Below are 16,845 nucleotides of genomic sequence, written 5' to 3'. Positions count from 1 at the left end.
GCTTTTCCTATTTTTGAGCAGAGAGATATATATATATATAAAGTATGGACGTCCACCACCATCAACACACCCATGAAACTTCGTCTCTACATGAGCATCCTGGTACCAATGGCAATCTATGCCACTGAGACATGGAAGAGGACAGTAAATGTGGCAAAGAGGTTGGACATCTTTCATCAGTGATGTCTTCGCAAGATAATGGGCATCACCTGGAGAGACCACGTCACCAATGAGGATGCGCTGGCACAGAGTGGACAACGGCGCCTGAATGATATTGTGACTGAGAGACGTCAGAGGTTGGCAGGTCATGTTCTCCAACTACCCGAGAGGCGACCTGCTAGAGTCGCTATTCTATGGGAGAATATATAGAGGGAGACTTGGAGGTGTACTTTCAAAGAAGACTTAAATAAGAGGGAAGCCACCTGGAGGGGAGCGAAAGAGCTGGTTTGGATTATTCTTATCACGCATTTTTGATTTACTTGATTTATTTAGGTGCTTGCAAAATGCAATAATATATGAAGCTCTTTCACAATCAACTTGATCAAATATAGAAAGATCTTTCCAAGCACTGAAATAAATATTTAGTCATTTGTAGATGTGATAATCTTTACCAACATTTTACATTTTAACTAACATTTTAACTTGCCTGATATAACCAACAACATTTAACCAACATTTAAACTTGCATGATGATGGTTATGGTTATGAACTGAATCTACTTTTCCCATGAGACTTAATTAAATGAGGTGATCATGAATCACAAGTTTACTGGGTTTCCACGAACATAACCTAGTGCTCGAGTGTACTTGAACATAACGAAAGCTGAAAGCAATAATATTGTAGGTTGGTCACGATGTCTACTGCGTGAAGCTGGAAGGTGTGAAAACATTTTGCTACCTAGGAGACATGCTGAATGGAGAAGGTGGATCAGACTCGGCAACACTTGCTAGAGTGAGATGTGCATGGAAGAAGTTTCGGGAACTGAGTGGCGTGCTGATGAGGAGGGGAGTGTCGTTGAAGCTGAAGGGAAAGGTGTATGCTGCATGTGTGAGAAGTGTTATGATTTATGGGAGCGAGACATGGGTAATGAACATAGAGCAGCAACGAAGGCTGGAAAGGGTGGAAATGCGAATGGTTCGATGGATGTGCGGAGTATCGTTGAGAGAGAGGAAGACAAATGATGAATTGCGAAAGATGATGGGAATAGAGCCTGTGATTGATGCTGTGAAGAGAAACAGTTTGAGATGGTTTGGTCATGTGTTGAGGAAGGATGAAAGTGACTGGTTGAGAAGAGTGATGGAAATGAATGTAGAAGGAAGTAGAGGACGGGGAAGACCGAGAAAGACTTGGCTAAAGGTGGTGGAAGAAGAAATGCGGGCAAGGGGGTTAACAAGGGGAGATGCAGAAAATAGGGCAAAATGGAGAAGATTGTCATGGGGACCCGCAAGACTAACCCCCGCTCTAGCAGGGAAAATGGAGAAGATTGTCATGCGGACCGCAAGGCTAACCCCTGCTCTGGCAGGGAAAAAGGCCTGAAAATGCCTGTTGAAAATGCCTGTCGTCCCGAGGAAGATTATTGGTGTTAATCTTTCATACCTGTATAAAAAATCGTGGGTTTTTTTGTGCCGCGTTTTTTTGCACCCTAGTACTTTGTTGTTGTTGTTGTTGTTGGTCACTATGTCTATGATGTCATGATCTCCTTGATATATCATGTCACTGACAGTAAATAATACCTGCTCACTCATACCTGATAATTCTGATATCTAAATAATACCTGATCATTCTGCTCACTCATTATTAATTTAATTTATTACTTGCGAAAATCGAAGATTTTTCAAGCACATTGGTTGGTCTTGTTTTTATTTTTTGTTTTTTTGTTTTTTCTTTCTTGTTTTTTTTTGTGCATTATTCTGTCTGTTTTTCTCTCTGTCTGTCTGTCAATCACCTACAGGTCACAATTTTAGACCGATCTTTAGGAAACTTTACCAAATGGTGGGGTTAGTCATAGCTAAGAAGCCTATTGGTTTTGGGGTCTAAAGGTCAACATAGGCCAAAGGTCAACAACTCAAGTGGAATTTCTAAAATCCTCAATTTTCATCCGATTGACTTGAAATTTGAACAGGATTTGCATATCCGGTCACTTAATTCAACCACCAATTATTTTTGAGGTCTAAAGGAGAAAAGGTCAACATAGGCCAAAGGTCAACAATTTATTTCAGGGATTTCACAAGTATCGTACTATGCACGACATACTTCTTGTTTATTTATCTACTTGCAGAATGCAAGCACAATCCACCATTAATGAGCTATTAATTTATCATCATTGATGTACTTGTGGATTTACATCGCAGTGAGCAAACCGTTGGATGCTTCCTCTTCCTGATCCATTATAACCTGTTAGATTGATGGTTCACTGTTCTATCTCCCTTTTGTCTCCCTTATTGGGCAAATACTATATTTTCAAAAGCATTTCACTGTTCACTTCATTCAGACTCCTTTTCTTATTTCCTGAATCGTCAGCTACGAGACCTTCTGCTGCTGGAGACGAACATGAGACCTCAACACCCCTCTGTGCAGGTGGCATCTTGGGCTGTTTCTGCCATCCCATGCAGGCCCCCAGATGGTCCTGGGTGAGTTGCATGCCCTCAGGGCGTCCATATTATGGGATGGGGCAACCTGTATCTGACATGGCCCCCTGGAAACTTAATTTTGTTCTCCACAATTATGGTAGTGCCTCTTAGCCATATGAAATATGGAGCAAACAGAACCAAAGAAAAGTGACAGCAATGAAAAGGTGTAAGGTCACGTAGAACAATCTACCAGGGCTTTTGACTATTTCGTTTTTTCACTGTTCAAGCACCAGGAATCGAAAGGTTTTGCTTACCTGCCCAGACTTTACTGAAGAAGCTAAAATATTGTTACAGGGAAGGGGGGGGGGGGGGGGAGTTCCATAGCTCGAATGTGTTAAGAATACCATGGACCATGTCACCACACAGCTTTGATTACTCTTGTAACAGGGAAAATGGCAGAATAAATAATCTTGTGAAACATTGGGAAGGCTGTGAGTGTCAACTTTGGCTGTGAAGAAGGCTGTGAGTTTGAGTGAGTGTTCGGATCTCGCGAGATCTTTGTCGGCGACGGCATGGTTTTTCGAAGCTGTCCACGCTCTCACGCTTTCCAAGTTAAGTAATTGTTCACAATTGTATTTTTGTCGAAACTGTATTTATCTTTCGGTGTGTGTACCTATAGTGTGTCCCGAGGAAGATTCTTGGTGTTAATCTTTTATACCTGTATAAAAAATCGTGGGTTATTTCGTGCCGCGTTTTTTTGCACCCTAGTAGTTTGTTTCCTACCTTGAGGCTTTTTTTCTCTCAGCGATCGATTGTGGTCCATTTACTTTCGTTCTCAGTTTTTCCCAGTCCTTTCACCCCATACTTCCTTGTTTAAAATCTAAAAAAAAAAAAAAATTTCCCTTCTTTGTTCTTATTCGTTGTTCTTATTCGTTTATTCGTTGTTCTTATTCGTTCGTTCGTTCTTCGACCACGTGTTTCACCCCCATTTCCCCAGATAGTTTTCACTGTTCAACTTAAAAATGTTTAAACTTTCCCCTGAAGTACTGTATTCTGTCGTATATGATAACACCTTTTTCTTCTTCTTCTTTAAAAGGGTGTTTTCGACTTGCCCACCAAATCTATTCATTCCAAAAAAAAATTCCATCTCTTACAGTTCCTCTTTTCTACATTCCCTAAACTCTCCTGCACTCCATCCCCCCTCCAGCGTCCTTAAACGTATCTTTGACTCGAAGGTCACAAGAAACTCATTTTGCAATAAATGTTCGTTTCCCATTAATCGTACACTTTCTAAATTCCAATCTCACCCCTCCCCTCCAAATCTTCCCCATCACCCATCCCTTTCAAATCTCCCACCTTGCCCCTCCCCTCCAAATCTTCCCCATCACCCATCCCTTTCAAATCTCCCACCTTGCCCCTCCCCTCCAAATCTTCCCCATCACCCATCCCTTTCAAATCTCCCCCTTTGCCCCTCCCCTCCAAATCTTCCCCATCACCCATCCCTTTCAAATCTCCCCCCTTGCCCCTTCCCTCCTAAACTCCCCCCTCACCCCTCCCCTCTGAGACTCCTCCTTGCCCCTCCCCTCCTAAGCTCCCCCCTCACCACTCCCCTCCAAATCTCCCCCATCTCCCATCCCTTTCAAATTCCCCCCCCCCCTTGCCCCTTCCCTCCTAAACTCCCCCCTAACCCCTACCCTCACAAACTCCCCCCTCGCCCCTCCCCTTCAAATCTCCCCACCATCATTTTTTCTACATTTCCCCCCTCTCACCCCTCCTCCTCAAAGCATCCTCCCCACTTCTTCCCCCTTCCAACTCTCACCTCCATCTCCCCCAACCTTCTGCCTCGCTCTGCCCCCCCCTCAAATAACACCTCACTATGCCTCACCCAATCACCATCAAACCTTTTGTCCACCCCATCCTTCCCTTTCTCCTCGCTATTCTGAAATCTCTGACACACTTTAAACAGCTCTCCCTACCACTTCCTCCTCTTCCACATCTTACCCTACCCCTCCTCCCCCCTGTTCTGTATCCGATGCTCCCCCTTCCTCTTCATTAACGGTATGGACCTCAAACATCCGGGGCCTTTGTTCAAACTTAACTGATCTCTCCATACAGGTTGCTTCTGACAAACCAGACTTGATCTGCTTAACAGAAACTTTCCTCCTTCATGATGTCTCTGATTCCTTAATATCTCTCCCGGGTTACTCCCTCCTCTGGTATGATAGACCTGAGCCTCGTCCTGGAGGTGGGGTTGCTATCTTTATCAAAAACTCTCTTCCTCACTCGCCCTGCACTGCCCTCTCTCCACCTCACCCCCCAGGAGTACCTCTGGCTACGGCTTCCCCTTCGCTCCCACCTTTTGTTCATATGTGTGTTTTACCGTCCACCAAACAGTGATGACTCCATCTACATCTTGCTGTCTGATAATATGGACCAACTTCGATCGACTCATCCCAACTCCCTATTCCTCATATGTGGTGATTTCAATTGTCACCATGCCAGTTGGCTGGGTGTGGGTACCTCTCTCACCAGCCATGGCTCCTCAGCAAAGGACTTCTGCGACTCACTGGGGCTGACACAATCTGTCAATTTCCCGACCCAGATCTCAGGCAATGGAGCATCTTCTCTTCTAGACTTGGTTATGACTGCACATAGGATTTTTATGTGAAAAAATAAAAAATATTTTTTCACATAAAACTGCTTTTTTGCGCGCAAAAAAAACATTTTGCTATTTTCGGAGAAAAACAAATATTTCGCCCTTTTTCGGGAAAAATAAAATAAAATGCCCTTTTTGGTCGAAAATGTCTGGCAATGCTAAAAAAGATTAGGGAATTTTTCGAAATTTTTAACTGCGATCGAAATGTTTAACTGCGATCGAAATTTTTAACTGCGATCGATCTCAAAAACAAAACGTTGCGTCCACTTGCGTGCGTTGCGTCCCCAGCGTGTACAGCAGTGAGGCGGTGTACTACAGTGAGAGAGTGTACACAAAGTGTGAACAAGTCTCCTATCAAGATGAGTGCTGCTCTTCGTGACAAGTGGCTGAAGGAATTCAACGCTGGCGGCGATGGGGCCACCTTCAAGTACGTGTCGAGTGACACGGCTTTCTGTCGAGCTTGTGAAAAGACTTTCCGGGCGAAGCAGAAGTCTGAGCTGGCCCAACATGTCCGAGGAGACCGCCACAAGAACAACTTGGCCTTGAAGAAGAAGAGGACGGTCACGCAAGCCACCATGGAGGACTTTGGTGGCGGAAAGAGGCACAAGTGCGATGTCGTGGCTCAGGAGCTGTGCCAGGCCATGCTGGCCGCTGGCATCCCATGGTCGAAATTGGAAAACCCTGCCCTCCGGTCGTTCCTGGAGAAGCACATCACTCTCCAGATCCCTGATGAAAGCTGGATTCGAAAGCACTACCTCGACAAGTGCTACGACGAGGCCTTGGCGGGGTTCCGTGCCAACCTCGGACAGCAGCCCATCTGGCTGTCCGTCGACGAGACGACCGATTCGGCAGGTCGATATGTGGCCAACATCATCGCGGGACGCTTGTCCAAGGAGGGGTACTTTCGTCCCCACCTCGTCCAGTGCATGTTTCTGGAGAAGACCAACTCTGGGGAGATCGTGCACGCAGTCAACGACACGCTGCGCTATCTTTGGCCTGATTTCAAGCCGGAGTGCCTCAAGGTCCTCGTCAGCGACGCCGCGGCCTATATGATCAAGGCCGGCCATGCCCTGAAGGAACTCTTCCCGGACTTGCTGCATGTGACTTGCGTTGCCCACGCACTCCACCGTGTCTGCGAGACAGTCCGAGAAATGTTCAAGGACGTCAACGACCTGATTGCCACGACGAAGAAGGTGTTCGTCAAAGCCCCGTCGCATGTTGTCCTTTGGAAGGAGCAGCAGCCCAATCTTTATCTCCCCCCCCCCGGAGCCCATTCTGACTCGGTGGGGGACGTGGATCGACGCCGCGGTGTTTTACGCCGAGCACTTCGAGGCCGTCAAGGACATTGTGGACCAGCTGAACGATGACAACGCGATGGCAATCCGGAGTGCCAAGGACCTGTTCGGAAAAGCGGACATCAAGCTCAGTTTGGTCTTCTTAAATGCCCACGTGTTGTTCATCCCGAAGATCCTTAAGCAGCTGGAGGAGGCCGGCATGGAGCTGGCCAAGGCCTTCCAGCTCCTTGATCAGGCCAAGGAGGAGCTCGAAAAGATCCGAGGCTGCCGTAAGGAGATCCTGCTCACCAAGTTCAAGGCGGTGCTGCAGCGCAATCCCAACATTGGTGTGCTGAGGACAGTGGCTTTGATCCTGGATGGAGATCAGCACGGATCTGAGGTTGGTGTGCCGGCTGGAGTCAAGCTTGCCGACATCCCCCTCTTGAGGTACTGCCCCATCGTCAGCGTCGACATGGAAAGGTCCTTCTCCGTCTACAGAAACATCCTCACTGACCGCCGCCACCGCCTCACCAAGGAGAACATTACCAAGATAATGATTTCAAACACCTACTTTAACCGTTCCTAAAAGGGTCTTGTCAATTTCTTCTAGTCCTCTACTTATCAAACAATGCGGTTGCAATAAAGGTACCTGAACGTCATTTTGTACCTGTTTACTAGCCCAGAGTGCTTAATGTTGTGCAGGAAAAAGCTTACCATTTTTTGTTCTTTTTTTGACTGATTTCTGAAAAACTTGGTAATAATAAAAAATGAAAAAAACGGGGGAAAAAAATATTTCGGGATTTTTTCACATTAAAAAAAAAAATTTCCGCTTTTCAAAACATAAAAGGCCTATTTTCTTAACATAAAAATCCGTAGTCTAGTTATGACTAACTTCCCTGCAAATGTCTGCTGCTCTTCTTCTGCTCCAATCGGCTCATCTGATCATGTGCTTGTTAAAGTGGACATCTCTCTGACCATTCGCAGAGATCCTCCTCAGCGTCGACGAGTCTGGCATTTCACTCAGGCCAACTGGCATGGTCTTCAAGCAGCCATCATTCATCTGGACTGGTCTCCCATCTCTACCGCCTCTGACAACTCATCCTGGGAATTCTTCCAAAGTAAATTGTTCTCTCTCATGCACAGATTTATCCCATCTCGCCTTCAGTTGTCATACCCCTCCTCCCGTCCATGGTACACTGAAGCTTGTGGTGAGGCAGTTGCCATAAAGCAACTTGCCTTCACCTCCTGGAAAGCAAATCCAACGGAAGGAAATCTCATTTCCTTTCACAAAGCCCGAAACAAGTGCGTGTCTACCCTCAGGAGAGCCAGGAAACAATATCTCTCCACTCTCAAGACCGAACTCTCAAACCTGTCTCCCTCTTCCAAATCCTGGTGGCATCTGGTCAACTCGGTTTCTGGTGTTTGTTCCTCCTCCATCCCCTCGCTTACCTCACACGGCTACACATCTGGCTCCACACGTGAAAAAGCTGAATGCCTCAACTCTGTGTTTGCCTCTAAATCTTGTGTCCCAAACCCATCCCTCTCTGTACCCACCGTACACAGTCGTACCCAGCTGTTCCTGGACTCTGTGTCCTTTCCTCCTGACAAGGTGGGAAAGTTTCTGTCAACCCTCGACTCTGATTCTGCAACTGGACCTGACGGCATCAGTCCACGGGTCCTAAAATCCTGCTCCGCCTCTCTTTCACTCCCTCTCTCTGTTTTCTTCACCCTCTCTTTTGCTCAAGGTCATCTGCCATCACCTTGGAAATCAGCCAACATCACCGCTTTACACAAAAAATGTGCAAAAACAGATCCTTGCAACTACAGACCAATCAGTCTTCTCCCAATTATCAGCAAAGTCATGGAATCCATCATTGCCTCGGATATGAAATCTTTCCTCTTCTCCAATGGCTTGATCTCTGATCATCAATTTGGTTTCAGACCTGGTCACTCTACTCTGGACATGCTGCTTCTGCTTTCTCAACAATGGATGGAGGTCCTCAATACCAAACAGGAAATTAGAGCTGTCTCCCTTGACATATCACGTGCCTTCGATACGGTCTGGCACCCCGCTCTGCTCACCAAACTCTCCTCCTATGATATCCATGGAAATATCCACGCTTGGCTTGCGGACTTCTTCTCTAGTCGTAGTCAACGTGTGGCCCTGAATGGGTTTCTCTCATCTCCCCTTCCTGTTCAGGCTGGAGTTCCCCAAGGCAGTGTTCTGGGCCCTGTGCTTTTTCTGGTCTTCATCAATGATCTCTCTGACTCTCTTAAAAATCCTCTCTATCTCTTTGCTGATGACTCTACTCTCTGTCGCTCCATTCCTCATCCCTCAGATCGGCAGTCTGCAGCCTCATCACTCTCTGCAGACCTGGACAAAATTGCAGACTGGTCAAACAAGTGGAACATGTCTTTCAATCCTGACAAATCTCACACTCTTACTATGTCTCTCCGAAAAGACCGACTGGCCAACCTTCCCATCCACTTTCTGAATAATTCTCTCCAAGAAGTTCTGTCACTCAAGCTTTTGGGTCTCACTATCTGCCATGATCTTTCCTGGGAAAACCACATTTCAAATCTGGCCTCCAAAGCCAGTCGCCGACTGGGCATCCTCCGTCGAGCAAAGTCCTTCCTTGGCACACCTGAGCTCCTCACCACATACAAGGCTTTCATCCGCAGCTCAATGGAATGCTGTTCTCCCCTCTGGGCCGGTGCTCCTGCCTCACACCTAGCTCGGCTTCACGCTGTTGAAACCAAAGCTTTCAGAATCATTGGAATCTCCCACGATGAAGCTAACTCCGAGGGCCTTTTCACTTACTCACCGCAGGCAGGTTGGTGGGCTTTCTGTCTTCTACTGACTCCTCTCCGGCCTTGCACCCCCAGCTCTCTCTGTGCTCTGTCCCCCAAATATTCCTTCAGGTCGCAAAAGATCTGCCTGCAACCCTCTTATGGTTAAACTGCCAAAATCAAGACTCTCTGCTCACCTTCACTCCTTCATTCCTCTATTCTCCCACCTCTGGAACAAACTCCCTCACTCTCTTCAATCCCACTCCTCCCTCCAGGTCTTTAAAACGGCTGTTCACCACCATCTCTTATCTTCCCCCATCCAAAACCTTGATCTTTTCTACCCCCGCTAATTTCACCCCAGATTCACTTTTTTGAAACACCAACTTCCTTCCTGGAAGTCGTTGCAGTGTCCTTGTGTTTAATACTTCTCCCACCCCTCCCCCCCTTCCCACGCCTCCTCCCCCCAAGCCCTCCCACAGATCTCCCGATGTCCCTGCTCTCAAATGTTGTGGTTGTGTGCTTCCCCCTCTCTCCCCATCTTGTCTACCGCTCCCCTTATTATATACTTTGTGTGTCTGTTTGATTTTTTTTTGTGATAAATGTTAGCTCTTTCACGAGCTTTCATGATAAAAAAAGTGTATTAGATCAGGGAGTGACATAGATATTGCACTACAACACCTGAGGTCCTGTATACAAAAAAAAAAAAAAAAACCTCTAAGAGAGCATAGAGTGAGTTTGTTGTGTTGGATAAACTGCAAGTTCCTACACCTTCAGTCAAGCATCCTGCATCGGAGAGCCAACTCAACGGGAATCGTAACCACAAGCAAAGGAAACTGCTTTGGCAGAACCAATGGTGTGTGTGTGTGTGTGTGTGTGTGTGTGTGTGTGTGTGTGTGTGTGTGTGTGTGTGTGTTTGTGTGTACCAAAGACTTTTATTCTTCTATAGATGAGCAGACATTTGCTCTACAATGGGATCTGATGTATTCTGAGTTTTCATCCAGAGAAGCTGTGAATCGTTCTCCAGGATGGATTGCCCTTCACAACACAGCACACCAAGTCAATGGATATACACTACACAGTGAATTATGCCTTACTCTGTCATGGCTTAGTGACTTTTTCTTACTTTTGTAAAGGAAAAAATGTGCTCGTACACACTCTGGGTTTAAAGTTACTTTGCACAGAAGAAAACTATATGAGCATGTGCAAGTTCTTTTCTAACATTTTTGAGCTCTGCCACAAAACAACGTGTATGTTTGTGTCTCTGAGCTGATTTTGTTGTGGTCACTGTCTCTCCGTTTCCCTCTGCAGGAAGGCTGATGACAGGACTGGACAGAAAAGCGTCCGAAGACCTCCACGCCCACTGCTGACTACCGAGCTGTGACTTCACCTGGCCTATGACCCGGAAACGAACGGAGGTCGCTTGATCCACCACGATACTGAATGATGATATGGAAGAAATAACATGAAACCTACTCTTCCAAGAAAACAAGTGCTCTCATTTGACCGTTTTTTTCAGCTCCAATAGCTATTAATCATTTGTCTTGAAGTGACCATCATGATTTCAACAGTGAAGACCCAGGAAACAGTAAAGACATTGGTGAAAGATCTTTGCTAATAGGTATATGGAAGATGGGAAAATGGTGGATGTGAGTAGAAGTAAGGTTTTTGTAAATAGAGAGAATGGGTGTATGGGGTAAAGAGGTCTGAAGTCGTGCAAGGATGAGGGTGGAAGGAAAAGTGGTGGTTGAGCACAACTGGACTGGAGAAATGCAAAGAAAGTTGTATCTTAATTAAGTACTTCTGATATCTTAAATGTCACCTTAGCTATGTACGAAGACAAACACCAGCAGCAGTGCTCAAGATTTTAAACTTGATGCTGTGAAGCACAGGGGACCACATGACCAGCAGGCCACTGTCTAAGCAAAAGCCTTCGAAGTACAGATAAACATGTGGACTTTGCTGTTCTTTCCAGGAATCTTCAACACAACCTGCTTCCTGACATTGACCACAAAACAGTCAACAGATCTGGGCAGGGATGAGGAGAAGAAAGTGTTAATGACCAAAACGAAGCTAACTCATGACCAAAACAACCTGATGAATTAGTCGTTTTCCACCCCAGTGGTTCAAATCTGATTTTAACTCCATGAAGATTAACGTGTAATGATAGAATGTAGATATTGTAATGATGACGAGTGCAGAAGAAAAGTTTTAACTGTGACTCTAAAGGCCCAAGTGATCTATGATGATGTACAGACACCGCAAGTATGCGGACGGAATGACCTGTCCCAAAAAGTGTCCACAAATTCAATTAGCAGAAACGATAGACTAATGATTTAATCAAAGTTCGTTTGGCAATACCATATAAGTAAACTTTTAATGAAATAATATGACTCAAGATAACACTGCATGGACATTTGACAACTAAACCTTGAAGATTTTCAAACTGCCTGTGATTTTGATAACTGCACACAGGGTTCGGTACCAGCGTAGATGTTTTTAGGACAGTTTATATATTGGCATGTTTGTAGCATAATGAATATTGGAATTTTAAGTAATAAACGAAAATATATTTCACGCTCTGCCTTGTTAGATTGATGAAGACTTACTCCTCAGTCACATTTGCTCTATGGCTAGGATACGGCGGCCGTACCCCCCCTAAATTGACAGAAACGTGCGGCGGCCGCAGAGTTTTGAGGTGGCCTCAGGGTGGCCCTAGGGCATATGGCTATCTTTTACAGGCCGTAGGGGTCGCCGTGGAATTATAGCGCGGAGTTATAACTTTTTTCATTTCTAGGGTGGCCGTAGCAATTCGACAAGCCGTAGCCATGACAACTGTAAGTGCTGTTATACATATGAAAAAGAACTGGTATATATACCCACTCGTTACCGTCCGTCTGGCCACACGTTCGCCTTAGGGCCCCCCTGCGGTCGCCTTGCGGGCACCTTGAGGCTACCTTGCGTCTGCCTTGAAAATTCTATGGCCGCCGCAGGGACGCCCTAAGGTCACCGTGCGACATCAAATCAAAGACCGTACGGCACCCCCACGTTTTCGGTCTCCACAATTTCTAAATACCCCGTGCGGCTACCCGAAAAATAAAAACATATGTGACTGCTACATTGTGTGACCGTGGAAATACTGCTGCCGCCCTATAATTGCTAGTGGCCGTAGATTTTTTAGACCCTACGGCCGCCGAGCCAAATATGACTGAAGCATTACTGTTACAGTTCTCTGCAGATCTAGAGGGAGGAGGAACAGCCATGTGGTTTCTGGATGCTGCTCGGCATGTGACCCACTCCATGCAATAAACAAGGTGTTCCCCTGGCTGCCTTACCCACCAGGTCTGTGTCATTTTGATTTATTTGCTGGACGTATGGACATTTTTGTCATGTCTGCTTAGGCTCCATGCCTCCACCCAAAGGTGCTGTGAAAACATTTACCAAAAGGAGGAATTTTGGATGGAAGAAAATGCTTTATAGCAGACTTGCAATGACTAGCGAGGATCACGTTATGGAGAACAGGCAGTTAATAGCGTAGAAACTGAGGGAGTAAGCTAGTTGTGACCCTCTTGCATAGTCTATGGCTACTGCAGAAGTGGTAACATGAACCTCTCTCACACATACGCACACACACACACACACACACACACACACACACACACACACACACACACACACACACGGAAGTGGATACTTTGAGACATGGGAGGGCTCCGTTCCACTTTCTGAAACATGCATGTGTTGATAGCAATGAACAACACACACACAATCAATGAGTTGTGGTTCTTTGCTGTGGGTGAAGATTGATGCTTCAGGACCGGGAAGGCTCTATTAAATGGAGCACGGACAAGGAGACAGCTTGGTTCATGAGTCGTGGACCTTGCTGGGGTTAAGATGGATGCTTCAGGACCGGAGAAGGTTCAGTTAAATAGAGCATGGATCTTCGGCGTCTATAATGGTCCTCTGGATTTTTGGGGTCCTCTGGGTCTTTTTGGTCCTCAGGGTATTTTGTGTAAATGGGGTCTTCTGGGTCATCGAGGTCTTTTAGGGTCCCCAGAGTCTTTTGGGTCCTCGGGGTATTTTCAATCATTTGAGTACTTGTATTTTGGGTCCTTTTGGTCTTCTCGGTCTTATGGGTCCTTGAGGTAATTTGTGTGTTTTGGGGTTTTCCGGGGGGAGGGGGTCTTTTCGATCCCCTGCGTCCTTTCGGTTAAGCATTTCAGGTTACAATTGTGGATGGCATCAGCTCAGCTGTCCAACCATTTATGATACATACATACAAACACTTCTTTTTTTTTTTTTGCTCTTCTGGTGTTCTGACTTCACCCGTCGTGATCATCTCTTCTAGAATACGTACTTCACTTGTCAGGATCATCTCTTACAGGTGTTCTTACTTCACTTTTTTTTTTGCACTTGCTCCATTATATAGAGATTATATACATATTGGTATGTTATCATACACATACAATATTATAAAGATTATACACACACACACGAACACACATGCACACACGTGCTAACGAGGTGGATACATTTAGACCTGGGAGGGCTCCGTTCCATATTCTGAAGCTCTCATATGGAGACACACACACACACACACACACACACACACACACACACACACACACACACACACACACACACACACACACACACGATATCCCATCACCTAATGCATGAAAGAGGCCTAGAGGCAGAACAGAAAGGGGATGTAAAAGAGGATGCTACAGAACGATAGACCACCTGCTGCAAAACAAGGCCATACTCGAAAATTGCAATACAAGAAGAAACAAATTATCCATGTATAGACTACAAAAAAGCTTTTGATAGTGTCCCACATTAATGGATGATACAATGCATGCATTTGCACAAGATCAACCCCCAAGTAATCAAAGTTATAGAGAAAGCATGGAGCTTTGGAATACCACATTGATATTAAAGCACTCGGAAGGAAAGATCGAAATACCTGGAGTGAAGATACTGTGACCTCCATCCACCTTAGGTGGTAGAGGTAAAGATATCAAATAAATTTAAAGGGAACGTTTTGGTGTCTTGTGTGATGCCAGCCTACCTTTACGGTCTCGAAACGGTGGCACTGACCTACAATAGCAGAGATTCCAGGTCTGCGAGAACAACTGGGTGAGGAGGATTGTGGATGTGAAGAGGGTGGATGGAAGGAGGATGGATGAATTGTGAGAGGAGATTGGTGTGCAGATGAGCTTGATGGAAGGAAAAAGAAAAACGGTAAAAACAATTGGTTTAGAAAACCAGCTGAAGTGGGCTGGACATTTGGTGCTAATGGAGGAAGAGAGAACGGAAAAGAGAGCGAATAGGTGGAGGGAGCAAGGTGGGAGGAAAGGAGGTAGGCCGTGGTTGAGATGGGAAGATTGTGTGGAGAGGAATATCAATAATGTGGGGGTCGTTGGAGAGTGGAGAGAGTTGGCCGAGGACAGAGGGGTGTGGAGGAGTATCATGGTCAAAGCAAGGCAGAAGCTTGGTATTATGGGACCTCACTCCTTATGAAGGGAGGAGAAGGAAGAGATATTACAACCGTTGTTGAAAATGCAAGCCAACATGAGCATGGTGGGAGTTGTCTGACATGGAGTGAAGGTGTAAATCAAAAAGGTTAAAAAAGTGTAATAATAAATACATACCTGAGATATTGGAATTCAAACAGTCACTACCCTTTGGAGATTGCCTTGGTTTGGGTGTTAATGTTCTTTTCACTTGTGGATGTGAAATGTTCCATAGTACTTTTCGAAAAGAGGAGACCATTGTGTTCCAAATTCCAATGCGTACTTCAGATGGGAAGGTTGGGAAGGCAGCGTATTTCGTGCCCACAAAGTTGATTTATCAACAGCACCTCACCTTTTGGAGAATGATACACAGTGACTATAATGAGGACCAAGCCAAAAAAAACAAGAAGAAGAAGAACAAGAAGAAGAACAACAACAACAGCAGAGGGCACTCTATTAGCAGCGTCTGCGACGCGGCTAAAAAGACTGTTTCTTGACGTTGAGCACTTAGCTTAGAGGAAAGAGCATGGGTAAACTCCATCGGTTGGCTTCCTTTGGGTTGGAGGAAATTTCTCATTACTTGACCCACTGAGTGTGAAGAGAAGGGTGACATCAAAAAATGACTTCACCAATACCCATAGTAATCCGGGAAGTTACATCACTTCGCCCAAGATCAGCAGCTGTGTTTGAAGTGGTCTGGTGCTGCCTCGGTGTATTTGACTGTGTGTGTGTGTGTGTGTGTGTGTGTGTCTGGTTGTTATCTCCATATGTGGGTTTCAGAAGGAGCAACGGAGTCCTCCCAGGTCTCGAAGTATCCACCTCCATTTCAGTAAGGATCACGATTCATGGACCAGTTTGTGAAGTTTTTTTATTTTTAAAGTTTTGTTCCGAGGGCTCTTTGGAGGATCGCCACCAAGTCCCGGATAGCTTCCAACTGCAGTTCGTTTATAGTAATATTCCCAACTGCAGTTTTTTAAGATCTCTGTAAGGTTATTTTTTATCATTCCCGTTGCTCCAATAATCACTGGTACAATTTTGGCACTTCAGCTTCCAAGATCTTTTCACTCCATTCTTGAGAGCTTATTATTTGGGCTTTTTCTTGATTTCTGCATTGTTTAGGGCTTAGGCCAACATCTCTGGGTACTGCAACCTCGAGTAGCAATGCCTTTTTATTTTCTTTTGTACCTCATGACTATATCCGGTCACAATGCTTTGTTTTCTATGTTCACGTTTGATGGGATCATTAGGTCATATGTGAGCATTACTTCCTTGTTTTCAGTGATTGCTTTTGGTTCATGTTTCCATGCGTTTTCTGGAACTGGAATATTGAGACTTTTGCAGATGTGCCAGTGGAATACTCGACATACTTTGTTGTGCCTTTGGGTGTACAGCTGCTCTGGCATGAGTTTGTTACATCTTTATAGGAGGTGACTTGTGCTTTCTGTTTCTAACTTGCAGAACCTACACTTGTCCGATTGACTCGGTCCTGCCATTTTCTTAAAGCCATTGGTGTAGTGTCCTTGGTCTTGGGCATTGAAAATTATTTGTTCTCAATCCCAGTTGAGCTGACCTCTTCTTAGCCATTCTAAAGAGCCTTCTTTGTCTACTCCCAATCCATCTAACTCTCTTTTGTATCTTCCTACTCTTTTATCGTTTTCCCAGTTGTCAGTGTATATCTGTTGATATTTCGTTTTATATTTTATTTTGCCTTTTTTGCAATTTTGGGGCTGAGCTCGTTGTTTCGGTTTCTTGTGTGACATCTTACCATTGCACCTGTCTTTGTAATTATTTTGCTCGATGGGTTAGGGATACCTTCTTTGGTTTGTTGTTTTTGTGTTTGCTTACAAATTGGATTCGGTAGTCTGTTGCACTTTTTTACGTATTCGGCCAATCCTACAGTTGTCAGTCTGTGGACTTCGTTGAGCTTCATCAGGTAGCTACCTCCTTCGTGTCTCGGCAGGTACATTCTCAGGATGCATTGATTTTTGTAAAACATTTTGTGGATAGTGAGGAGTTTCCTTGTGTTGATGTCCAGTTTCTTG

General features: G+C 45.3%; 1 protein-coding gene across 5 annotated transcripts in view; it reads left to right on the top strand.

The window, feature by feature from the left end:
* The window catches only part of LOC137431435 (band 4.1-like protein 5), a 158,042-nt gene extending 145,414 nt beyond the window's left edge, over positions 1 to 12,628 (top strand). For 3 of the 5 annotated variants that reach the window (XM_068122754.2, XM_068122750.2, XM_068122753.2), the window contains 2 exons: positions 2,521 to 2,630; positions 10,599 to 12,628. In XM_068122754.2, coding sequence (XP_067978855.2) covers positions 2,521 to 2,630; positions 10,599 to 10,671 — 183 coding nt within the window. In that variant the 3' untranslated portion in view covers positions 10,672 to 12,628. Of the gene's footprint in view, positions 1 to 2,491; positions 2,631 to 10,598 lie in introns of all 5 variants that reach the window. The other 2 variants (XM_068122751.2, XR_013624117.1) reach the window with 2 other exon arrangements.
* Positions 12,629 to 16,845: the final 4,217 nt, after the last annotated feature.

This window comes from Myxine glutinosa, chromosome 7 (assembly GCF_964187855.1).
Source record: "Myxine glutinosa chromosome 7, kmMyxGlut1.1, whole genome shotgun sequence".
NCBI lineage: Eukaryota > Metazoa > Chordata > Myxini > Myxiniformes > Myxinidae > Myxine > Myxine glutinosa.
The sequence above is the reverse complement of the archived record's forward strand: the minus strand, read 5'-3'. Positions and strand labels throughout refer to the sequence as shown.